At 38.8% G+C, this 26,011-nt stretch overlaps 3 protein-coding genes across 3 annotated transcripts; 2 read left to right on the top strand and 1 right to left on the bottom strand.

Annotated features, from left to right (window-relative positions):
• Positions 1-1,251: 1,251 nt before the first annotated feature.
• Positions 1,252-2,946, bottom strand: ankrd39 (ankyrin repeat domain 39). Its single transcript, XM_037680573.1, has 4 exons — positions 2,543-2,946; positions 2,299-2,402; positions 2,014-2,217; positions 1,252-1,915 (listed from the first exon to the last, which is right to left on the bottom strand). The coding sequence occupies exons 1-4, from the start codon at positions 2,628-2,630 to the stop codon at positions 1,793-1,795; spliced, it is 519 nt and encodes a 172-aa protein (XP_037536501.1). The 5' UTR covers positions 2,631-2,946; the 3' UTR covers positions 1,252-1,792.
• A 301-nt stretch (positions 2,947-3,247) lies between these two features.
• On the top strand, positions 3,248-14,367 carry kctd9a (potassium channel tetramerization domain containing 9a). The gene is made up of 12 exons (XM_037680571.1): positions 3,248-3,411; positions 3,671-3,792; positions 3,877-3,920; positions 3,996-4,092; positions 7,657-7,715; positions 9,237-9,365; positions 9,469-9,536; positions 9,617-9,712; positions 9,788-9,937; positions 11,936-12,041; positions 12,171-12,304; positions 14,240-14,367. Exons 1-12 carry the CDS (start codon positions 3,364-3,366, stop codon positions 14,354-14,356), a joined length of 1,170 nt encoding a protein of 389 aa, XP_037536499.1. The 5' UTR covers positions 3,248-3,363; the 3' UTR covers positions 14,357-14,367.
• A 1,642-nt stretch (positions 14,368-16,009) lies between these two features.
• Positions 16,010-17,107, top strand: LOC119413513 (progonadoliberin-1-like). The gene is made up of 3 exons (XM_037680570.1): positions 16,010-16,147; positions 16,243-16,338; positions 17,060-17,107. Exons 1-3 carry the CDS (start codon positions 16,010-16,012, stop codon positions 17,105-17,107), a joined length of 282 nt encoding a protein of 93 aa, XP_037536498.1.
• The last annotated feature ends 8,904 nt before the right edge of the window (positions 17,108-26,011 follow it).

Raw genomic sequence — 26,011 nt, 5'->3', positions numbered from 1 at the left:
ATTTTTTCAGAAGAGGCCTAATGATGGCAGTTTTAAGAGGCAGTGGAACATGACCCGATTGTAGTGACTTATTTATTATTTGTGTGATTAATGGGCTTATTGCAGAGTGATTGGATTTAATGAGAGACGAGGGGAAGAGATCCAGGGCACAGGATGAAGGTTTCAGTGTCTTGATGATGGTCTCCACTTCATTCTGAACCTCATCAAAGCAGCTCAGGGACCCAGAATGCAGACGGGTAGATGGCAGATGAAGATCAGGGAGGCTACGGAGCTGAGATCTAATAGAGTTGACGTTGTTTTAAAAAAATGAAAGGAACAGGTTGCATTTTTGAACAGAGTCCTCATGAGATTATTTAATGGGATTAAGGAGATGATTTATTGTGGAGAAGAGTTGTTTAGAGTTTCCAGGGCAGTTGTTGATGATGTTGGAATAATATTTGGATCGTGCTTCTTTAAGAGAAAAGGCGTAGGCTTTCTGATGTTCTTTATATGCCTGCTGATGTACAGAGAGACCAGATGATTCTACACGTCTCTCAATAGCACGGCCAGCTGCTTTCATCTTGCGCAGCTCAGCAGTGTACCAAGGGGCTGATCGGGAGAAAGACACCAGCCTTGCTTTAAAGGGAGCATGGAGGTCCAGAAGCTCCTGGAGAGATTGGATGTAGTAATCCACAGAGTCATTTGCAGATGAATGATTGACAGCGGTCAGGGAGTGGAGATCAGAGGACAGAACCTCAGGGGAAATGTTTTTAAAGTCACAGAACTGGATAAGTCATTTAGGATTTGGAGCAGATGAAGTTGAAGGCACTTCCAGGGAAATGACACAGTGGTCCGAGACACCCAGGTCATATACAGTTAAGTTATTGATAGGTACAGTGTGTGTAATCACCAAATCCAGAGTATGCCCCCTGTTGTGCGTAGGTGCGTCAACATATTGAGTGAGATTGAGAGTCCAAAAGAGACTTAAAATCTGCTGCCAGAGGAATTATCAATGTGGATATTTAAATCTCCAAGAATAATATTTTTCACAGGAGATGTGTGTCCCATTGGTGTATGAATGTGATAAAGCTCTGATTATTCTTTAGCTCTGTGGATATGTAGCAGAGTGCTGTATGAACGTGTGTGTGGAGGTAAATGAGGGGCACAGGTTGTGCTGTAAAGAGCTTCGAGTACACTGATGAGATAGAAGGATGCTATACAAGTACAGTCCATTTACCATTTATTCTGAAATTATTCTACTATTTACAAACAGTTTCCTGATTTTACTTCCAACAGTCAGCCTCTCTAAAAAATATTATCTCTATACCTAGTTCTCTTGCCGACATGTTGCCAAATAACCTTGTTGCAAAATGCTCAAGTGTTTTCTTATTTATATCAAATTTTTGAAGATGTGCTGCCGCCATAAAATTCAAAATTACCCTATTTCCCCACCAAACGGGTCCAATTTCTCAGCATAAACATTTTAGTTCACGTTTACTATATTCCTTTGTGAATAAAACATGGGGTTTATGAATTTAGAAAATCATTGCATTCAGTACTTATATTTAAATCTTATACATCGTAACTCTGTTGGACTTGATGTATAAAAGAAGTGGAGTACAACAGAATAATGCTAATGTTGTGATGTGAAGTTACAAATGTTCTGCCACGTTCATCATGTTTCTTTCATGTTCTCAGGTAAAGAAGAGAGGAGTCTTTACTCAACTTTGTTTGATTAAAAATTAATCATGTGCATAATTCTGGGAACTCTGAAGCAGTGTGTCCATCTTTATTGGGGTGGCTTCTAAAGCTCCTACAGGGCTCCCTGCCGTGCCAGCTGGACGGGTAGCTGAAGCCTCTTGTTGACCTGGCTGCTGAGTGCTGGACAGTGTTCCAGAAGCAGCTGGCACACCTCTTTATGACCCCGCTCTGCAGCCTGCTCGAATCATAACGTCAAAAAACTAGTAACAGTCACTGTTTACATTATGAAATGGTTTACGTGGTACGAATGCATTACTGGTGATATAATTATACTTTATGTAAAGGGGACGCGCCATCATCATCACAGAGCGACAGATCTGCTCTGTGTTGCAGAAGGAGTCTGACTACATCCAGATGACCGCAGTAAGCAGCACGATGGAGCGGCGTGGCCCCACCCGGCGTCTGAGGCGACGCACACGCACCATTCTCAAGAAGATACGCACATACATCAAGATGACCACTGCGGCTTCCGTAGTGCTACGACAAAACACAAACATAAATAAGGAATGGCGAAATGTGAATACACGAGAAGAGTCTGTGCTGCCAGAACAAACTCACCAGAGCTGTATATCCAGCCGAGTCTCTTAAATTTGGGTCTGACCCCTTCTGAACAAGGAGCTTCAGTCTCTCCAAGTCTCCATCCATTGCAGCAGACCAGATACCTTCAGATAGGGATGACACACAGCTGGAGTTATGATTACAAACATAATCCATAGTCAGTACATGACTATAACTATGACTGTAAGAATAACATGATCCACAACTCCTGTATTGTCCTAAATTCAAACAGATGAATGCAAACCTCGTTCAAAATCCAGTTCATTCAGGGTCTGGTGAACACTGGGAGAGGAGACAGGATGGGAGCAACACGAGCAATGTTTGTCGGACATTGCAGGAAAAAAAAACAGCGTTGAAATAGTTTTACAGCGCGTGAGACTAAACGCTTTCTAAATTGTCAATAAAGCATAAACAGCACACAAACTTCTAGTCAGTGTGGTGCCTTCACTGTTGCACTCAACGTCTTTGTTGCTATCAAAGAGAAGCTTCGCGGGAAGCCCAAACATTAAAGTTAAAAGGCAAATTGATATAACCCCCTACATGAGGTTCATTATGAAAATATTAAAGTATAAATCGTATAAATTGTGGCTCCGTAACAAGTGGAGAGGGAAATTCATTAGCATTAGCTGCAGGAGAAACTGACGCTCAAAGCGTGATTACGTAAATACTTTGACCAATCGAAGAGCTTGAAGCACGATGTGACATTCAGGGACTGTCTGAAATTAAATTTTCTTAAAATAAATTAGCCTGCTGTACATGTAACGTTTCACTATTCCTCCTCAAAGTATATGTAAACAAATTATTGACAAAAAAAATCAAGCAAAATTACTCTTAATCACACGTTTACATGAGAGAAACTTAAATATTCGCATCTTAGCTGTTAAATAAAAACAATGTAGCACGTTTTTTACCAGAACGTTTGGAAGGCATCTTTTTGTCTCGTGTGTTTGTCTCATGTAAGCTAGCTGGCCACTCTCGTTTGTTTCGAAGCGCTAGAAGCTGGCTGAAAAATAACATTAATATTCACGAATATAGAATTTTAGTTTGGACCAAAGCGCACAAAGAATGAGAAGAGTTACCCTATTCGTTAACGGGACGTCTAAAAATGGCAAGGTGGGTTAAAGTCTGGCTGTTGGGAGCAGTTTGGGCCGCAGAATGAAAATGTTTTTTTTTTTTTCAGCTAACAGTTTAGCACTACTTTGTAATAGATGAAGTGAATGTTTGCCTTATATACATCTCAGTGTCCTCCCAGCTTGGTACAGTTTAATCTCATTAAATCGGGATAAGTTAAGCATTTTGCTGAGACTAACCTGCATAAATAAAAGTTGAATGATTTTTATTAACATTAAGCTAATTGATTTCCTATTTTTAGGTTGTAGCAGTGTACGGGACCTTGCCTGATTTATTATCTGTTGCGAGCAACAAGCTGGGAATCAAAGCATCTTGTTTATACAATGGAAAGGGTGGTCTCATAGATGATATTGCCCTAATTCGGTAAGATCATTTGACTACAGCTTTAACATGATGGACGGTTCTCCTAACTGTGTTTTGATTGGTTCATATATGTGCTTGCATCAGAGATGACGATGTGCTGTATGTGTCAGAAGGGGATCCATTTATTGGTGAGCTTTTTGTACTGCATTAGTTTTATCTACTCTCAGTCAAAGTGTCTTATTAAAGTTTGTTTGTTTTGTCAGACCCACAGAATGAAACCAAAGTTGCACCTGATCAGCATGGAGCCCAAACTGACTGGCTAACTCTGAATATTGGTGGCCGTCTCTTCACCACCACCAGGTATCCAAGGTTTTAAAAGTGCTAAAGAAGAAATCTGTAAAAGTTTTTCTATATCACAATGAGGGTATTCCAGAAAGTGGGTTTTAGTGAAAACTCAGAGTAAGTTGACCTTGAGTTTAATTAAACTGTGTGATAGGTAAGTGAATTTATGAGTCTGCCATTAAGGTAAAATGTTGTAAAGTAAGCCTGCTTGCCAGCAAGTTACTGAAAGACACCCCAAGTTTCTATCATTCTTCTTCCGCCTGAAGCAAGCTCGTTCCTCATATATCTGACACAGACTTACAATAATAACTTGATGAATTGCATTCTCTCGTTAGATCTGAAGCGGCTTTGCCGTTGAAAAGTGCGACTCCGCTCTGCTGTCATTTTATCAGTTCTTCTCAGGTGTAGGTGATCTGCAACTGCGGCTTGTTTTCCCACTGAGTGGGATCGTCAATGCAAAGTGGGCGGTATCGTATCAGTTATTGTGTTCAAGTCACTCTTTAGCTTATCCCAGAACTGCTTAGAAGTCCAGGTGTATCCGTGCTGCACCATTATCTCCAATATCTCTGTAAATTACTAATTTATGGTGGCACCATCCCATAAACGCAATGAGGAAGTGGAGGTTCAGATGCAGTTGGCAGTTTTGCTGGGTGGGTCATCCAGTGACGTAGTTCTGCTCGCCAATCAACAGCTGCTGTCTGCTTATGTCAAAATCGGCCCCTCGGAGCAGCTTGGAACCTCAAATAAGGTGGTTCCACAGACCGAGCTGAATGGGGGTGGGCGTTGGAGAAAAAATATTCTCGCTTTATCTTACTTACTTTTAAGGAACCACACTCGACAGCCAGAGAAGATCTTTAACCTTGCAAGGTCATATTTTCAGGACAGGTTACACAGATATGCAGGAAGTACACACGCAGACCAGTCATGAGAATCTGCCGCGAGCAGTGTGTGAAGCTTGTTTTTATACTCTTACCAGTTCAGCAGAGCACACAGACTCGGAGGTGTCCTTGGAGCGACAGGTGCATGTTGCAGCCCCACTCAGCTCCTTGTCCAGCTTTCTACTAGCCCAAACATATGGTTCATGGGCAGAGTTAACATTGTCAGCCATAGTGATTAAAACATCCATAACCTTTGAACAAAAATTCCCTAACAGTGGGTGCTGGCATTGGGCAGCCCTTAACTGGTGTATTGTGTGGAACTAATGAGAGCTGAGTCAGTGGCATCATCAGTCTTCATTATACTCATCACATTAAATCAGGGATTGTCATATTTGGTCAAAATGAATTAAACATGTTGTGAAAGGAAAATATTCTTTATTGATGTGCTTTCTGATACATTCAGTATTATTTTCCTACATCATTAACCTATATAACCTTTTGTAGACTTTACTGTCATTGTGATCTAAATGGTACGTTACAACACCTGAGTTCACTGGTGTCAGTAGCAGCTGGCCAGATGTGCTTATCGTCTGTCCTCCTCCCGTAAGAATCCTTGATAAATGTTTACCTCCAGCGGCTCCCTCTTCTGTGTCTGCTGTGTGTCGGTTCTGATAACTAGTGATGGTTAGATAAAGCTTCATGAAGCACTGAGGCTTTCCATCAAATAGCTCGACTCATGAGCCAACACGCCATGGCGCTTCATTTGCTCTACTTCGCCATCACGTGGACTATAAATGTAAAACTGGTAGATGGATTATAATATAACTGGTTTGCGAAGCGTTAAGTTGAATAAAAGGGAAAATATATATATATATATCATGTTTGTGAGGACCTCAAATAGTCTAAATTTGATCTGCAAATGATCTTAATGTGTCTTTATGATGATGGTGATGATGGAGTTTTTTGTCTGCCCCTTATATTTCGAATCTCGCGCTTGCAAACGAGCCAGTTCCTGAATCGGTCACGTGGTACGGCCCACTAGCGAGTCCTCGAACGTCATTACATGCATCATCGATACACGCCTCGATACACGCTCCACATAAATCCTCCTGGATTACTCGACACACGCTTCGAAGCCTCAACACAGAAAGACACATCACTACCGATAACACGAAGGGGAGGGAGCGGCTCCTGATGAGTTTCTACAAAACTAAACTTTTCTGCTCAGGAAGGCAGAGCCAGATCAGAACCAGGCAGGGAAAGAATTAGCAGTTCTGTACTTGTAATTCTTTGCTTCTTGAATTCTGTATCTCCACAAACTTTTTAAATTTGATCAAATCGTTTGTGAATCAGTTTCAAATTTCTAACATTTTAGGTTATATTTGACATTTTACTCAGATCTTCCTGATGACACGAGCTGTTCCAGAGGTATGGCTTAATTTGTCTTCCTAATCATGAATACCCCTGGAAAATGGGTCTGAATCCTATATTAGTGGTGTTCTAATGAGGATTTCTTATATGATTTGAAAGAGGAAACCTCAAACCATATTTATTATTGGGATTTCACAGCTGCTGTTAAAATATATCAGCTAGCACGCACGCAGGGAACTAAAACCTGAAGCATTTAAGCTCAAATCATCATTATTTGTTCGTAGTGCTCAAAAAAGTGCTTCAAAACATTCTTTAAGATTATATTTTAGATGTTTCATTCTAGGGACTCGTAAACATATTTACTATTCATCTTCTATTCAACTTCTATTCATCACATTTGGACAAAATCCAATGACAAATTTTTCGACAAACGTAGTGTAACTGCCTATCTCTCTCTTTACCACCTTGCAACTTAATCCTTGCTTACATCTGACTGGTCACACATATTGTTCAAATTTACTTTATGATTAAACAATTGACACGAAATAATGATGAATAATTCACATTTGTTTGGTCTTTATTCTTTGTCTTTACTCTTCAAATTCAAAACATATGACCAGTTGCAGGTGAGAAATTATATCGTACAACTTTATTATCATTACAAGCTCATAAATAAAAAATCTAATTTCAAGAACAAACTGCTTTAGGATTAAAGTTATTCTAACCAACCATCTTATTTTTGGTTATTTTATTTATAGTACATTTCTGTAATCAAGCTGACTAACAATGCAGTCAAGTTGTGTTTTTAAGATTCTCATTTTACAAATAAATCTTCCTATACACAAATTTTCTTCCAAATTGACTGCCGGTATTTGCTTTAATAGAGTAAAATGGCTAGTTTAATGTATTATATTGACTTCTTATATAATAGCTAAAAAAATCTAATTGGTAAACCAGTTTTCATAAATTAATACTCTGGGATAAACTAAAGAGCTCAGCTGAGCTGTGACATCGATGCGCCTGGTTCAAAGTTCACTGCATTCAGGAACTGCCCAACTCTTCTTCATCTGCTGTTGCCATGGTGAATTGAAGGATCTGTTATCCATGGATGGCTTTGTATGTTCACACTTACCTCAAGGTTAAGATAAGACACGCCTAGTTAATTAACCTCGTTGTAATCATCCTTTCTGAATCCAAAAAAACCCCTAGAGTTTCCCCTTTCAAAATAAGTTAACTTTGAGTTTATGAATAAACTATGTTTGTTAAAACTTTCTGAAATACCTGTGATGTCTGATCTTCTGTTTTTCTTGTTTGTTTTGTCATCTCTGTTCAGGAGCACTTTGGTCAGCAAAGAGCCTGAGAGCATGCTTGCTCACATGTTTCGTGAGAAAGGTATTGAGAAGAAGCCTATTAGTAATCAGCAGAATAATTATACAGTTCTTATGTACCAACTAAGACCACAGAAATCAGAGAACGTAGTCCAGTTTAACCACCTACATTCACAGTTAAACAGTAACTGTTGAGGGTTTTCTTAATTTATTACTGCACATACTTTTTTGGCAACAACTGGTAGCGATCCTTCAGATATTCTCAACTCATTGGCACATAGATATGCAGTAGTAGGTCTTCTGGCTGTATTGTTGATGGTTTGAACTGTGATACTGATGCACCGAAGTGGTCTCTGCATTGCTGGAGCAAAACGGCAAATAACTTGGGGCATCGTCATATTCATTGTTCATAACATCAACAGTATATTCAAGAAACAGCATTTCTTACTGCATATTTGTGTGACGATGGCCTGTGATTATCTATAGCTGTGACCTGACAATATTCAAAAAATGTTTTGTGACAGAGAGGGGACTTATAATTTAAGAGGAGAAGTACATTTTCAAAAACAATGTATCAGAACAACCAAAAAGAGTTTTTGTATATCAGTGTGTGGAGTAGATCTATGGAATGATTTAAATGATGAGCTCAAACAAAGTACAAATATAAGCCGGCTTAAAAAACAGTATAAAAATGAGCTTATTGAAAAATATTTTGTATAGGATGGGAGTTTCAAAGACCAAAAATGCTATTGCTGATATTAATAATGTGTAAATAATTGTAAATTCAACTATGAAAATGTGAGGTTTAAGCATCATTTAATGTGGGAGTATTATAAGTGTTATTTGGTGTGGGGAGACTAAAATGATTGTACATTGATGTGCATGACAGGGGCAGGAAATCATAAGATTATCTTCTACCTGCTCCTTTTCAAACAAATTGTGTAAAAGTGCATGTCAATTGGCATGATTGTTTTTTCTCTTTCTTTGTTTTTACTTTTTATTGTCGTTTGAAATAAATAAATAAAATTAATAAATAAATAAGTAGATGTGACCTGTTATGAAAAAATGATATTAATGATATATTATCTATGATAATAGATATTATTGTATATACTATAGAATATTTAAAAAAATAGTATATATATGTATATTTATGTACTGTATATATAATAGATAGTAGATAATAGAATATTAGATATACGTATTATGATAAACTACAAACACCTGAAACTGACTTATGGAAAAACCTTTGTGGGGGGGAGTTAAATGGATATACACGTCTGCTATAATAATCTTGGGCGTACAAATATTCGTCTTATAGTGTTAATATTAAATAATTATGAGAACTAAATCAGCAAAAACACAAGTCTCACTTGTGTTTTTTACACCAGTCCTTGACCCCTGCCCTCCCCAGCGCTTGTGAAAATGTTGAAAATTGTGAACCACCCCTAACAATTACTGCAGTTCCATAGAGAAAATTACAGGGGATGCAGGACTTTTTTAGTTTTGTGTAGAGCGGTTTTGGTCAGCACATAAGAAGTGCACATGAAATTGATTTCCTTGTTAACCTCTGTGTTTGCTGCAGATGTGTGGGGAAACAAACAGGACGAGCACGGGGCGTACTTAATCGACCGCAGCCCTGAATACTTTGAGCCCATTCTCAACTATCTGAGGCACGGTCAGCTCATTGTCAACGAAGGCATAAACATAAGAGGTACGTTTTGAAGAGGCACAACGTGTTTCTGAAGCACTTAAATCACAAAGAATATGAAGTTTTAAAATGTTTACTGCCATGATGTCATTGTCATGTTTTCCAGGAGTCCTGGAGGAGGCTCGCTTCTTTGGAGTTGAGCAGCTGGCTGAACAGCTGGAAGTAGCAATCAAGGTAGTGTGAAATGTCCTGGCAAATAATGGGGTCACTCTTCTGATTTTGTTGTGATTTACAATTTCTTTGTTTTAACACAGAACTCGCAGCCACCCGAGGACCACTCTCCCATTTCCCGCAAGGAGTTCGTTCGTTTTCTTTTGGCAACTTCCACCAAATCCGAGCTCCGCTGTCAGGTAGAGCTAACAGAAAACATTTTGTACAAGAATGCCCAAGGGTAATATTGACTCTGTCGTTCCTGCTGCTTTTAGGGACTTAATTTCAGTGGTGCCGATTTATCCAGACTCGATCTGCGCTATATCAATTTCAAGATGGCAAATCTCAGCCGCTGTAACTTGTCACATGCTAATCTGTGCTGTTCCAACCTGGAGCGGGCTGATCTTTCTGGAGCCAACCTGGATGTAAGTATGAAAACTTCACACTAACAGTAGACACGGTACAAGTGAAGAATAATAAGGCTCTTCCATCTGATTCTTGCATTTTATGAGGTGTATTGACATTATCGACCTGCTTTTAGCTGAACAATGAAAACTTATGGTCTTTAGACACAACAAGGCATGCACCTTTTACCTGTTTCAATGTATACCAAGGTGTTAAAAAGTCACGGTGTCATCACTACAACTTTCCATCATAGTGTTCCTATAGTTTAAATTCCTGAAAACAAGATAAGATATTTTCAGTCCCCCCTCCCCTCCTCCGTTACTGGATCTGTTGATTGAAACCATCATTCAGTTGTGTACGCTAGCCGAGGGGGGAAATTCCCCTAAATGTTTATGCTTCTTATAAAAGAGGTCGGGCAGCACGGTGGCACAACTGGTAGAGCTGCTGCCTCTCAGTGAGCAGGTCCCTGGTTCAAACCCCGGTCCAGGGGCCTTTCTGGGTGGAGTTTGCATGTTCTCTCCGTGCATGCGTGGGTTTTCTCCGGGTACTCCGGTTTCCTCCCACATACCAAAAACATGCATGTTAGGCTGAATGGTTACTCTAAATTGTCCCTAGGTGTGAGTGAGAGAGTGAATGGTTGTTTGTCTCGTTTGTCTCTATGTGGCCCTGTGATGGACTTGCGACCCATCCAGGGTGTACCCCGCCCCTCGCACAGTGACTGCTGGACATGGGCACCAGCGACCCCCGTGACCCAAAATGGAATAAGCGGGTAAAGATAATGGATGGATGGATAAAAGAGGTCAGTTGGATGCACTTTTATCTAGCAGGTGTCAGTCATGGCTCATCTAGTAGCAAAGCAACACCTGCCTCTTTTCAAGGCAATGCTGGTTTGAAACAAATGTTTGCAACAAGCTACAAGAGTTAGCGCGTTAGCAGGCGATATATATACAGCCTACTGCAGGCAGGCAGCACTAGTAATATTGTCTGTATTTGTTTTTTTTAAATCAATCAAATTATTTATTAATGTTTGTTGTGATGCAGTGTAATTGTGATTATTATTATTTTTTTTGTTCAAGGTCTTCAAGCAGCCGTCGAGCAGCACAATGGCTTAGTTGTTAGTCACCAGTACCGTAATTTCCGGATTATAAGCCGCTACTTTTTACATGCACTTTGAACACCACGGCTTATAAATGCTGCGGTTAATTCATGGATTTTTTTTTTTTGATGGGCTAACGAGCTTCATGCCACCAAAACATTTAGCTTCGTCACACCCAGGCGCTCACACATCTCACTTGGGGGTAGCGATCAGTGACTTCCTGGTAGACTACTGTATTTTTTTTTAAATCAACCGTGTTACAGGCACTGTTCAGAAAACAAAACAAAACATTTACTGTATTTGTGCATGTTACTGGTATGCATTTAATTAAAAGTTTAAAAAATATATTTCTGTGTAAATAGCTCATGTTACAATGTGAACACCCGCGACTTATAGACAAATGTGGCCTATTTATGTAAAATTTTAATTTTCTTTTTAAATTTAGCGTGCGCGGCTTATATTCAGGTGCGCTCAATAGTCCAGAAATTACAGTAATTGTCATTAATTGTAATTAATAATTGTTGCCTCACAGCAAGAAGGCCCTGGGCTCAATTCCTAGTTTGGAGCTGGGGTCTTTCTGTGTGGGGTTTGCATGCTCTCCTCATGTTTGCGTGGGTTTTCTCTGGGTACTCTGGTTTCCTCCCGTAGTCCAAAAGCATGCATGTTAGGCTGCCTTCAGGCCCAGGACTTGCTTACAGAAGAGATCAAGGATCTCAATGGGATTTTCCTGGATAAACTAAAGGTTAATATAAACCATTAAAATCTCATACCAGCCCATACTTAGTCACAACAAACCTCTTGCCTCATTAGTTAGGTGTTATCAATTGTTTTCCCTGGGCTTGAGATGTTTTGTTTCTGAGGGACGTAGCTAATAATAAACAAGATGACGAGAACGGTGGGTCTTTGCATTTTTGTCTTGAAGGGTGCTAATTTACAAGGAGTTAAGATGCTCTGCTGCAACGCTGAAGGAGCTTCTCTCAAAGGATGCAACTTTGAAGATCCCTCTGGACTAAAGGCCAATCTAGAAGGTACATTTTTCACAACTTCTCCTCAGGCTCGAGGCTCAATGAGACTAACCTGTATAAATAAAGGTTGAATGAATGAACCAGACACGCTCCCACGTTCCTCACCTCATTTGAACTTGCTTTTGTTATCAGGTGCAAACCTAAAAGGAGTTGAGATGGAAGGAAGTCAAATGACCGGCATCAACCTGCGTGTGGCCACTCTGAAAAATGCTAAGCTGAAGAACTGTAACCTGCGGGGGGCCACTTTGGCAGGGACGGATCTCGAGGTAAATGAAGACTCATTAAACGGGATTATCTTTCAAAGCAGTCACAGAGGCTGACGCATGCTGGGCGTACACAGGACAACTTTTCTGGAGAAATAAAGACGTCAATTCAGAAATATTCATCTGTAGCTCACAGTAGGTCTCATGGCAGAAAATGTAGTAAATTCATCAGGTCTATTGGAGATTAAAACAAGACAAAACAATATTTTTAAAGTAGGACAAATAGCCACACAGAACAAAGTTTATGTTTTTATGAGTTAAATCAGTTTAAGGCTGTCATGTACGTTGTTAACCGTCCCGGCGAAATGCAGCTGATTTGACCATTAAAGTGCATTTATTAAGGAAAAGTTCAACTGAGACACACCGTTACTATCAAGCCGAGCAAACACATAATTGTTATAGGTGCTTATCTTGTTAAAGTTAGAAGAAATGGACAGCGATTCGCCCACTGCGCGTTCATGTTTCCGCGTATCGGCTTTTGAAAATGCAGCTGATTTGACCATTAAAGTGCATTTACTAAGGAAAAGTTAGACTGAGACACACCTTTACTATAATTTCGAGCAAACAAATAATTGTTTTTAAGTGTTAATCTTGTTAAATTCTTGTTAAAGTCCTCCCGTGCACGCTCCCGCGGCCGCCAATTGGCAGCCAATTGATTTTTGGCACAACACCGACCCACATTTCCAGGTTCGACCCACATTTCCGGGTTGTCAACGGTGACGCGTAACAAACGCGACGTGTCAGAGGTGACGCATCATAGATGGGACGTATACGGCAAAGCGACTTAGTTATGGATTTTTCCACTTTATTAAACATATTTGGACTGATGCGACTTATAGGGCGGTGCGATGTGTACGGCGGAAAATACAGTATTTTACTGTCATCCTGTGTATTATTGAATTCTCTAGATATTTATGACAAACTACAAACATGTGGAACTGAAACTTTTATGGAGAGAACGTTTTGAGCTTTTGGAGAAAAAATTACAGTTAAAATAAGATGTACCTGGTTTTTTTTTTTCTAAAAATATAATCAAATAAATAAATAAATATATAATTATCTATAAGTAAACGTCTTTTAGTGTTAAAATTATTCGATGCCAAGAACTAAATCAGGAGAAACCACAAGTCACACTGAGACAGACACTCAAGGTTCAAGGTACTTTATTGTCATTCGCATCACGTGGTACATGAGGTTGAACAAAATTGTGTATTCAAGGTCCCAGTTACAGTCACAAATAGAAAAAATATAAAGTGTAAAAAAGAAACAGTATACAAGGATCTAAGATACATGTTAAGCATTAATAATATAATATATGGTGTATTAAACAGCATCCTGAACATGAGTCAGTTGTGAGCAGATGGGTAATACAGCAGCTTATGGGTAAGAAATCTGTGCTGTGTGCGCTCCCATGGCGCCCGATCACTTTTTGGTAAAACACCTGTCTTACAGCAACGTGAACGTTTGGAAATAAAGCGAGTATCAAAGCGTGAAGAACTCCCCTCAGCTGGGTTGACTTGGAGCACAACACTGTGTTTGATGGACGTCTCCCTGCTCTCCTTTTTGAAAACACGATGAATCAGTTTAGTGACCCTGGAATAAAACCCTTGGTTTTAGTGTTAACACCTTTTATTTTCCAAACTTAAACTGTATTTAAGAGAAAAAAATACTATATATATATATTTTTTTTTGGGTACGTCCTGAAAATAGGTTCAGGTTGCAACAGGCCATTGCAATGTATGGCCCCTTTCCATTAGTAACGGTACAGCACGGTTTGACTCGGCACAGTTCCAAGGCTTTTCCAGTAGCAATTATTCGTGGAACTGGCACCTTTTAGTTCAGCATACAAGCTACAGCCTGGAAGGTGGGAGTGCAATATGTCCCACAGGTTGAGAACTGCTGATTTAATGTCATTCTTTGCTGCTTTTTTGTTTGCAGAACTGCGACCTGTCCGGCTGCGATCTACAAGAGGCCAATCTGCGAGGGTCCAATGTGAAAGGAGCCATTTTTGAAGAGATGCTGACTCCCCTGCACATGTCTCAAAGTGTCAGATAATTCACCTGCACACACCTGCAAGTCCAGCTGGCTTCATTCTTGTTTTTCCTTCAGCTTATACAGTTTGCTCCTCCTTTTTGAAATTTCGCTTTACCTGTCTTACCAAACGGGTAATATATGCACATGCCTGGCATTCTGCCGATATCACATTAGCTTTAATAATCTTGCACTAGAGTTTATCCAGGGTTGTCAGTGTATGATTTTAAATGTTCAGCTGCATATATTACCAAAACTAAGTCACGTTCCTTCTGTGTATATGTATCTGGATGTAGTTTAGTGGTTCTACTTGCTTTATGTTTTGCATAAGTTGTATTTATTTGATATTTTTGACATGTTTTTAAAGTTGAAAGCAAATCACGCGAGCAGTAAAGCTGAGCTTAACTGAATGCTGCTGTAGCAGAAACAGGAGTGCAACGTATTTCTCTGAGTACGCTCCTTTATCTTTGCTGAATTTATCGAGCAATGCCAGCCAAAGCCATACTGTACCATAGCACAGTCGAAAAGGCTGCATGTGCCGTTGATGCACCGTAAAACTATGCTACAGGCAAGTCAGCTTGAATATGCAATACATGATGTAGAGCTGTGGGGTTCCTCCTGTTTGAACATGCTGCTTCGTTTTGTGCTCTGTGAATCTACCTCTTTTACTAATTCAGTGAGTGATCCACAGCACGCATTTGAGTGTGACACGACGTGCCCTCCATCATTCGTCTGGTTCTAGTTGTGAGTTGGTATCTTGTGCTTGGACGAGCAGTCTTTTTTATGTGCTCCTTTCCTGTTTGCATGAAATGTTTCTCACCATACTTGTTTATAACCAAGTTTATGTGAAACGGGACGCGTCTTTTCACCAAAAGCTTTTGGTGTTTTTTTTTTTTTTATGTACTTTTATGTTAAACAAATCCAGTGCTTCCAAAACTTTGAGTCTCTGTGCGTGTTGCTGTTTTGTGAAGGATCTCACCTCAGTTTTAACGGGACAGTGTTTGCATGCACCTTTGTTTGTATAACGGTGAAGTTCCCCTTTTGCAGCTCAAAGCTGCTTTGATGCAATATTCAGTGAAACAGTAGGTACAGTCTGTGAGCGTGAACGATGAAGGCAATCATACCGTGGGGTTTTGACTCGAAAGGTGTAATCAGCTACGGTTTTTAATTTTAATACATGTCGATGGTATTCCTGATTATTGCACTCAGATATAGAACAGTTTCCTCAAATGACTGTTAATAATAAACAGCTATGAACAAAAAGTTTTTGGTTTCTCTTTTAGTGTCTTGTGTTTCAGCTCTACACACACGCTTAACATTCACCGCAAACGTTGCAGAAAATGACCGGAAGTTCTGTCGCCTGCTGTTTGTTGAACACTGTGTAACACCCAGTTTTTACACTAAAACGTCCTCTTTTAAACAGCTCTGCGGGTTGTCTTGTGTTGCTTAATCCCACTTTGTGCCCCCCCCCCCCTCCCCCCAAGCGGCAGCAGCTTATATAAACCAAAAGTGCAGCATCGTTTACAAACGACAGCAACCAAGAGGTGCTTTTATTTCTGAATAAAAAGGCAAAGTGTTCACAATACAGCACCGAGAGGTAAGACAGAAGTTAGGATTTAAGACAAATATCTCAAAATGGCTATTTGTGAAACGAAGTGTTCTCTTTTCTCCCTCAGAATGACGGTGAAACCCTTGGCTGTGTGGCTGCTGCTGCTGGGGACGGTGGCGCCGCCGGGCTGCTGTCAGCACTGGTCGTTCGGTCTGAGCCCAGGAGGGAAGAGAGAACTGGACAGCTTTCCAAACACACTGCAAAATGTAGGTGTTTTTATCAGAACACGTCACTTTTAACATTTTCTGCTCATAAATTTAGCCGATTTCATAAATTTAGCTGATTTTGTTTCTTGTGACAGGTAGTTGAAGGGTTTGCACACATGGATGCACCTTGCAGACTTCAGGGTGAAGAGGAATCCCCTTTTGTGAAATTATTCAGAATGAAGGGGCTTCTTGTAAGTTTTTAATTGAATTTTTTTAACTGTGGTGTTTTAGACAATCGTTTCAAATTAAATAATAATAATAATAATGCATTTTAGGAATTTTTAATAATTGGTTTCTTCAAAACCTAAAATTAAAATGTAATTCTTTTGTTTTATTTGTAAATTATGGACAAAAAACCCCCCTTCATATTAACAAAGTTAAGTAGCAAGTCTCTTTAGGTTTGTCTCTGTAAGCTTGATACATCAAGTCATTAGAACATTAGTCCATTTTCTTCATGACCAAACCCACCGGTACATTATTGTAAATCATTGCAGAGATTTAGATTGAAGTCAGGTCTTCTCTCTGACTGATCGTTGCAGGATATTTAAGTGTTTCTTCCTAAACCACTGAGTGTTGCTTCAGCCGCATCTTTAGAGTCATTGTCCTGGAAGGTGAACCTCCATCCCAGTCTCAAATCTCTGGATGACTCCCAACAAGTTTCCCTGAAACTTTTCTCTATGCTTTGTTTTATTTATTGGTCCTTCAACTCTTGCTGCCACCGCCGTGCTTCACTGTGGGATGATGTTCTTGGCATCATGAGAGGCGCTAGGCTTGGGTTCAAACAAGTAAATGCCAGAGTGGCAATAAAATTAAAATAAACAGGAGAACAGAAAGATTTTGGGGTGAACACTGATTGATGAGCGTCATGGTTCTGATTAAATAAAAAATGTACTCCTTTCTTTCTCCTTTCAGGGGAGTGCAACCAACGGAGAAAATGGACATCGAGGATATAAAAAATAATTCTTGATATGTTATAAATTTAATACATGCATATCATGACTTCTTCTATATCCAAATCACAAATAAAAGTTTTTTTGTTTGTTTTAAGATTCATTTTGTGATTATTGAATGCTGCAACCCTTGGATTGTTCTATCTCAGTTCCTGATGACGCAGACTGCCAGAGAGACGGACAAAAAGCTTGAAGAGCTTAGATTTAACCTTCATCCAGGTTATAATGATTTTGGACAATAAAACTAATATTGGCATTAAAAGACAGCAACCAAAGTTAAAACACTGTCAATCAAAATGCCAGGAGCTAATATTTTATATTAACCACTTGAGTAGCACTGCTCATAATATTAGAGTTTTATTTTGCGTGAAATAAAGTTTTTAATAATTTATTATCTTTTCATCTTACTGTTTTCTGAAAGTGAGAAATTTAGGACAGTGAATATCTTAGGGGTTGAATAGGAATATACACGAGCGTTTACTATAAAATAAGTTTTGAGCTGTTAAAAAAAAATTCTCCATTTGAAACCCATATTTGAAAAGTGTTAATTATTTGAATAAAAATAAAATCAGGAAAAATTCAAAAGACAAAAGATGAACAATTTTGCTGATTGAGTTGCAGTCCTAACAAGTCAAATTTATTTATGAAGCACATTAAATTAGCAGCTGTTACCAAAGTGCTTCACAAAAAAAATCAATGGCAGTAATTAAAGACAAAATAATAACTAATTTAATTAAATGCATCAAAAGAAAAACAACAATAAAAATACTAAAATCACACTGTGTTAAATGTCAGAGAAAACAGGTGTGTTTTTAAAAGATGTAAAAGCAGGAGGTGGAGTGTCCTGTCCAATGTTGGGGGGGGGGGGGATTGTTCCAGAGTTTAGGGCCCACGACTGAAAAAGCCCGATCTCTGAACTTGAACCTGTTTTTTGGTCCAACCAAAAGCAGCAGATCAGATGATCTCAGCACCCGAGAAGGAACGGATGAAGTAGGTAAGAGAGAGATGAGGGTGCAAGGGCATTAATGCACTTAAAGGTCAACAGGAGAATGTTTAAATCTGATACATAGAGGGAGCCAGTGAAGGGAGGACAAAACTGGTGAACTATCCAACCTATAGTTCCAGTTGATAGCTGAGCTGAAGCATTTTGGACGAACTGGAAGGGACACCTGATAGACACAACGTAGTGTGTCGACAGTAGTCTAGTCGGGTTGTAACGAATGCATGGACTATTTTTTTCGAGGTCAGATGGTCAACATGAACATAAGCTTAGCTATCTGCCTTAACTGGAAGAAGCTTTTTTGTAGAACAGTGTTACTCTCTTTTAAACAACATCAGAGTCTAAAACCATCCAGATGTGTAACAGACTGCTTAAGATGAGATAGAGTCCAGATTTACAAGATCAGAGACGGTGATGGAGCTAAACAAACTAATTTCAAAGAACAACATTTTTTAAAGAAGTAGCACGGGAGTTTCTCACACAAACTATTATTTTCAGCTTAATATACAATATTACGATTAATATACAAGATTAAGATAAGTATTCAAGGATTTTTTTTATTGTCATACCAGTTCACATTTGCATGTTTGTGGTATGGAATTCAGACTCAGGTCCCAGATCAAGAAGCCTAACAATTAACAAATAAATAAATGCAGATGAGTACAAATATACAGATTATATAGTAAATAAAGTTAAAAAAAAAAAAAGTAAGATGAAGCTGAATTAAGTACGGCTCAAGTTCATCAGTCTGACAGCTGCAGGGAAGAGCCTGTATCTGAGCCTGGTGCTCTTACTCTGAATGCTCCTCAGCCGCCTGCTTGAGGGGAGGGGCTAGAACAGACTGTGTGCAGGATGAGTGGAGTCCTTCATGATGCGGAGCACCCTCCCTTGCATTGTGAAGCATAGAGGTCCGAAGTGGTGGGAAGGCTGCTCCCCACAGTCTTCTATGCAGTCTTAAAACTTGTGTGAAAATCTGTTCCCCTGTGAAAATCTAGCTTCAACTCAAAACTAATACTAAATTTAATGCAAAATACAAATTGCCAAGTGTGAAAAATCACACTCGACTTCATCTTAGCTTCTAATATAAAACACTGATGCCTCATCCTGACAGAATTTAGTTAAATGTGCTTTATGGAAACTCGTGTTCATGGTTCCTGGCTTCATATTTCATGGTTCTTAACTGTCTGGGACTCAACATTTTTCAGTCAGGTCATCTGGACAGTTTCTTTTTTTTGTGCTGAAACGTTTCGCCTTTGATCCGAAAGGCTTCATCAGTCAAGGAAACACACAACAAAACGGATTCTTCCCCCAACAGCTTACTCCAAAGTGGAAGCCTTCCAGATCGAAGGCGAAACGTTTCAGCACAAAAAAAACCTGTCCAGAGGACCTGACTGAAAAATGTTGGATTGTATACCTGGATTATTGAGCATGGACTTTGTTGTTTTAGGCTAATTTAGGATCACAAGTCTTTGCAATCTTATACTTTTAAATAAGCGGAACAATTTGTATTTCACATCCCATGAAGTACTTTTTTATGACCATAAGAAGGAAATGTTGAAAGCAATAAATTCTCAAGAATTCTCTTTCTTGATATTTTTTAAAAATCTCAAACTATTTAGATTTCTGGTTTTTAATAAATGTACATACATTTTGATAAATGCACCCACTTTGAATGTTATCAGCCATTAAACGGTCGTTATTAATTGTTATCATCCCCATATGTAGCGGTCAGACTGCCCCTGCTAGTGGGTTTAAAGGTACGTTGTTAGCGATGATAATAGGCTCTGTTTTTAGCTTTGTTAACGCTCATAATAACTTCACGTAGTTAGGTTTAGAGTAAAGGGTCTGGCGGTTAGGTTTAGGGTCTTGGTTATGTTTAGGCACAAGGGGGTTAAGTTTAGGGTTGGTCCTAAGGGTCAGGTGTAAGGTTAGGTTTAGGAAAAGGGTTACATAAGCTGAAAAAAACAAACAAAAAAGACACTTCCTGGTTTACCTCTGTGCGACGCTGCCTATTATCAGCGATAATAACGTAATTTTAAACCTACTAGGAGGTCGGTGGTAGTCTCACCTACATATGGGGATGATAACTAATAACGGGTATTTAATGGACCGATAACATCCGAAGCCACTCATAAATGTTTTCCCCTTCAAAGTATTTTTTTTAACAGACGGGAAACATTACTGCTAACAATGGTCAATAACTTGACAGATTCTCCAGGACTGTAAATAAATGCATGCAAGTCATATGAGAGTAATGCATCTTTTAGTTTCATATGCTGTTGCTTAGTCTTGGCAATTTCTACTATTTGCACTCCACATGGGGGAAAATAACAATCTCCAAATGATTAGTGATTTAATAAAACATATATTAACAGTAGTATTTACCTTGGTTTTTTTATTAGTGCTATTACTATGCTTTTCATTTATTTGTATAAAAAATGACCAACAGGCTTTCTGGTAATTATTTTCTTCACCCTGGAGTTCCATCGTGACTTATTCCGTTGGTATCTAGTCATACTTTTTATAAGGTTGAAATGCTTTTATCTGATGAAATGTTTGTGTAAATAAATGTTAAATCAAGCCCCTTGTAAAAAGAAAAAGGCAAACAAGATCCAAATCAGCGTCTTTATTTTACAAACGCATTATTCTAAGGACATTTTATGTATAATAAAAAGGCAATTTACAAGCTTAAGAGTCAAAATAAAGCAGCACAGAATGATTATGAGTAAAATATATCATTTGAATAAATATATTTATTTCATGCTATAAAATAAATTCATAAATGGCAATAGATACAATGTCAGCTGTAGCTAGCTTCATTTACTTCATAGTTGTATAAAAGAGTAGAGTTCTGAGGTTCACAGTTGGGTTGTGAGGTTGTGTGTAGAGTGGATAAAACAGGATGGGACATTTCTGCGGTCTTGGTTCGGTTCGTGGTCTCCAGTGGGCCCCGAGTTTCAGTTCTGTGGAAATTTCGGGTTCACCGAGACCTTTAGGCAGAATGCTTGGGAGTCACTGACTGAAGACTTGTTTCCCCAACCTGAAGAGAACTGCACAATTACACCATGGACAAAGGATGAACGTCCAATGAGACCACTTTTCGCATGATATACCCTGAGTTCAATGGTTGTTTTTTTTGCCTCGTCATCAAACACATGCAAACCAGAGACGTCATAGTGCACAGTTTCAGGATTCAGAAAAGGGAGAAAGAGCATCAGCTAACCAGAACCTTCCCCTCTGCTCTTGAACTGCAACCACTGTCTTGAAACAGGAGGAGCCCCAGGAGATCATGAACCTCAACATACCAACAGACAGCCCACTCCCTGACAGTGGCGGAGCAGCCCAAACATCCCTTTCATCATTTCACTCAGGTGGAGGTGCACCTGTGAGTTTTAGAACACGTGCCGCAGTCTTCCGATTACCACGAGCATTTTAAACATCTCTTAGCATCACTTTTTCCACTTGATTACTTTTGAAGTCAACTTGTCCAAACGGGGAAAATACGTAAACCAAAAAAATAAAACGACTGTGGTCCTCCGTTCATTTAACAGTTCCCTGACGTTAGTTTTAACAGCCTTGATGATCCCACTTTTACTTTCAAAACGCTTATTGCTTTTCTTTCAATACACAGTGGACATAAACTGACAGAAAAGCCGTGGAAGACTTATGATTTTTTTTATTTTATTTAAGCCCGTATCAGTGTTCGTCAACTACCTGAAGTGAGTTTATTAGAAAAGGAATAGGACGAGCTGCAATTTCAAAAAGTAGTCCGACAGCCTTCCTTGTAAACACTTCTTGTTGATTACTTGTGGCCAGAAATGAAATTCCTTTCACTTTCAGACAGCTGGAACAAAAAACAAACAAAAAGCTGACACTGAGCCAATTGAAGAACGTGTCAAGATGAGTTAGTTCTGTAGGTACGCTGTAGCTCATTAAAAGCTTTGAACAATTCTGCCTCTACTAACCAATCACAAATTTGTTAGCTCATTTAAGAGGAAAAAACACTGACTAGTCCAAAAGCACCACTTAAGGGAAAAAGGTCCATACCCATCAAAATAATTGTGGGAAGTACGACCGAGTCCCTAACAGGTAGATAGTTCAAGACGACTTTCCAGATGGAACAGATCTGAAGTTTTGACTAAAAAAAATAACCAAGTTCACAGGCAATGAAACAAAAACAAACAAACAAAAAAGCTTGAAGTTTAACTTTCAATTGGCAATTTTATAGAATTTTGTGGTTGACCAACGTGCAACTCAACTACAGTAGGATAAGCTTGTTTTCTGCACACTCAGTAGATTATCTGCTAAATATTCAAACCAGTGACGTGCGGTGAGGTTTGTGACAGGTGAGGCCGACTCGTCTGGAGACAGATGCTCACTTATATGAACCCAAAATAGAAGCTTATATATTTCAGTTTAGCCTTTTTTTGTTTTGTTTTTAAAGGCATCTAATTATGTTTTAATCAACTCCATACTCCTCTCTTTTTAAATAAATAAAACGCCTTTATTTTAAGACGAATGAGTTTGGAACAATTATGAGTTTAGAAAAATCCTTTACTTTTGAGATATGATCTATTTTGTGTAAACAGATTTAAACGAGTGTACTGATTTGCTAAGAACGCACAGACGCAGCACTGCCCCCTATCGGTGCTGCACGGTACTTTCTGCCTCACCTCTCATGTTTTTCAGCGTTTTATGACCGATTAGAAACAAGAAATATGTCGCACATTCATTCAATACGACAGACTGTAGAACATCAGCATGTGCAGCACATGTGTAATCAAACATGTATATTGGTGATAGAGAGACAGCAGTGGGCATGCTCCAACTGCCTACTTCATATATCGTAAATGACACAGCGCCCCCAGAGGTGAACCAGAGCACTACACCGCCTCACCCATTTATTCCATGTTGGAACAGGCAATGCGTAAATTCTGCAATTTTGACCACTGAAGTGTTGAAATTATCCAGAAAACTGTTTTATCAAACACTTTTATAGAAGAGTCAAGTGCTTAAATTGATTTTCTCTTATCATTGTTAGCATTTCACTTGTCGTGATGACGCCTTCCCTGACTGCACGTCACTGATCCAAACGGTTTCCTGCTCCAAGAGAACAGAGAGGAAGTAGATTTACATTCGTCATGCATCTCCTTCCTTCACTGAAACGCCTCACCTGGAGGACGTCGCTCAGATTGTCTTACAGTCTCTGAACATATGGGCACTGGTGTGCAGGAAAGTCTGCCTCATCTGATTGTGATCGACTGCTACAAAATCAGCTACTCATCCCCCGACACCAAAAAAAAAAAAAAGCCTAGGTGAACATCAGAAACAACGGTCAGTTCAAGGATAGTACAAAGAATGACATAAATTAATGTTTACTCTTTCTTGGCACCACTTTATAAGAAATGTGGTCATATTTTTCTATTATTCTTATTGGTTCTAAAATGAAGGAGGCACAAAAATCCAAGTGCCAGAATCTAATAAATAAAGCTTGTGGCAAGGCACTAAGTTTAAGATGCCACTCTATGTAGTATTCTCTTTATTTATGCAGATTTTAAGCAGTTATGTTAACTATTGCACAACCTTTCTATCATCAACTTTTGTATGGCTTAATATATATATTATTTATGACTTCAATACTCAATATCTGCATCGCAAACTGCTGAAATTTTACAGACTTGATTGTTAAAGGCTAAGAAATGAACAATAATTGCAAATAATGACCCTACATTGATTCCTAATGAGCATTCAGTTACACAATATAATCCAAACTGGCTGTAAAGGTCACCTATTAGTCTTTGGTGAGATGTCTTGGCACAAAATGATTTAGCTGTTTTTACCCTTTGTTCATAAAATAGTGACATTTTTTCCCCCCTAAAAGTAAACGTACTCATTTATTGTCTAAATAAGGGGCAAAAGCTATCGCTGTAAAATGTCAGTGAGTCAACATCTTATTTTGGTGAGGTCAGAGCAGTTGACAAACCTGCACGTGTCAGCTTTTTACAGGTATAAACTTTACATGGTAAACACTTATACACCGACAGGTTGTTTGTTGTAACAAAGAGTTTGTGACTGATTCCCACACAAGGATAAAGAAAAGCTAGCTATAGTAATTTTAGCAAAAATCACCAAATTTTGGTTTGCCATTTTTGTCTGTTAAGGAGTCAAGATGACGACTGTACATTCAGAGCAATTAAAAACAGGACGAACGTAAATTTAGACAAACGGACAATATTCTCCCACCAAATGCACAACAAGCAGGAAATACATGAAAACTGCCAGATATTCAGTTTTAAGTACTACGCAAAGGCCAGACAGAAAAAAATATAACGTGTGCTCTTAAAAACAAACAAACAAAAAAAAAAGGCATTTAACATCTTGATTGCGAATAAGAAAAGCAGAGTAGCACAAATAGAACCTTCTGGCTGAGCTTTAAATTTGCAAACAATTAATCTGGCACTTTTGAAGAGCCATCTTATATAAAAACTACCCAATCCCTGATCCCCATAGCACAAAGAGTATACCGGTAGATAAAAAGGTCATGCCACATGCATGACTCGTATCAAATAGTTTTCATGAGATTGCTGAGTGTCCAAGTTTTTTTTTTGTGAAATTTACTGCGGTGAAGCAAGTCACTCAAAACACACACTTGCCGACTCGGGATTAAAAACGACACAGATCTGCTCAGTTCGATCACCTGAGCAGCACTTTGCCCAACGGTCACTCTGCAGACTGCACTGATACTTTGACTAACCAACTACAATTTAAAACGTGTACATTTTAACCTTAATTCTTCTACGCCACACCTATGACAATGTAATAAAAGTTTGACGCATGAGGAAATGACGTTCCTGATGTGGAACACAACGGAAAATTGAAACAAAGTATTTTCAAATAATGGAATAAAAACCATCTGACAATGGCTGAGATTCCTTTGTTCGATCTTTTTGCATATTGTTCAAGACTGTTCCTTATGTGCTAAGTTGACAACGAGTACCCCCGTCTCTGTCAAACACTGAGTTTTATATTGGAAGCCTTCCTCAGGTTAAAACGAGTACACAGACATTACTTATGTATAAATATGCCATCAGGCTACAGAGGAATATAACTTATTTTATAACTATGTGAGCGTATTTCACCCAGTGTATGGATGATAGCATCTAAAACCATGCCTGGACCAACTTGAGAGAGACTTCCAGTAGTGATGTGCGATAAAATTCTGAAGTGTTTTGTTTAACAATTATTACAATACAGACAAAATGTAATCTTGAAAGTATATAATAGCCATTCACTTAATCTGTTTTCTCCACATTTGTCAAACGCACATAAGATAGCAAACTTAATGCACTCCTAACATAGCACCTTCTTAATCATAATTTTAACCTGGCTGACCTGAAACAAGAACTTGGTTCTTAATCCATACAATCAGCAAGGAATACACCCCCCCACCCCTTGTATCAAGGCTTTGTGTTAAAATAACATTTCTTACAGAGTTTGGCAATAAGATAAACTGTACATAAAACCTTAAACAGATTCAAACGGTGAGCACGTTTGTGCATTGTAGGTTCCTGGCTATGAGGTAGAACCCGGTGAGTTTCAGTTAAAATACTGTTTGTTGTGAGTATGTAGTTGCATCATGAGGTATTGAACGGATATGTCACATGAAGCTTTGCACTGGCAGAAAAATCATTCCTTGTGAGTAAGTGACCTCCAGTGGTCACATGTGCAAAAACAGGTCAGATAAAAAGGTGATATGACAAGCATCTTACCAGAGCTTTCACATTATCAATTATTGCAACATGCCTATATAACTCTAAATATTTCTTTTTTAAATGTGGAAAGATAAAAAGAGAAATCAACTAGAGGTCTTGATTATTAGGACCACCTCAAAAATAGTAAGCTGTTACTCCCTTT

The sequence above is a fragment of the Nematolebias whitei genome, chromosome 8 (assembly GCF_014905685.2).
Source record: "Nematolebias whitei isolate Nwh7 chromosome 8, NemWhi1, whole genome shotgun sequence".
Lineage (NCBI taxonomy): Eukaryota > Metazoa > Chordata > Actinopteri > Cyprinodontiformes > Rivulidae > Nematolebias > Nematolebias whitei.
The sequence above is the reverse complement of the archived record's forward strand: the minus strand, read 5'-3'. Positions and strand labels throughout refer to the sequence as shown.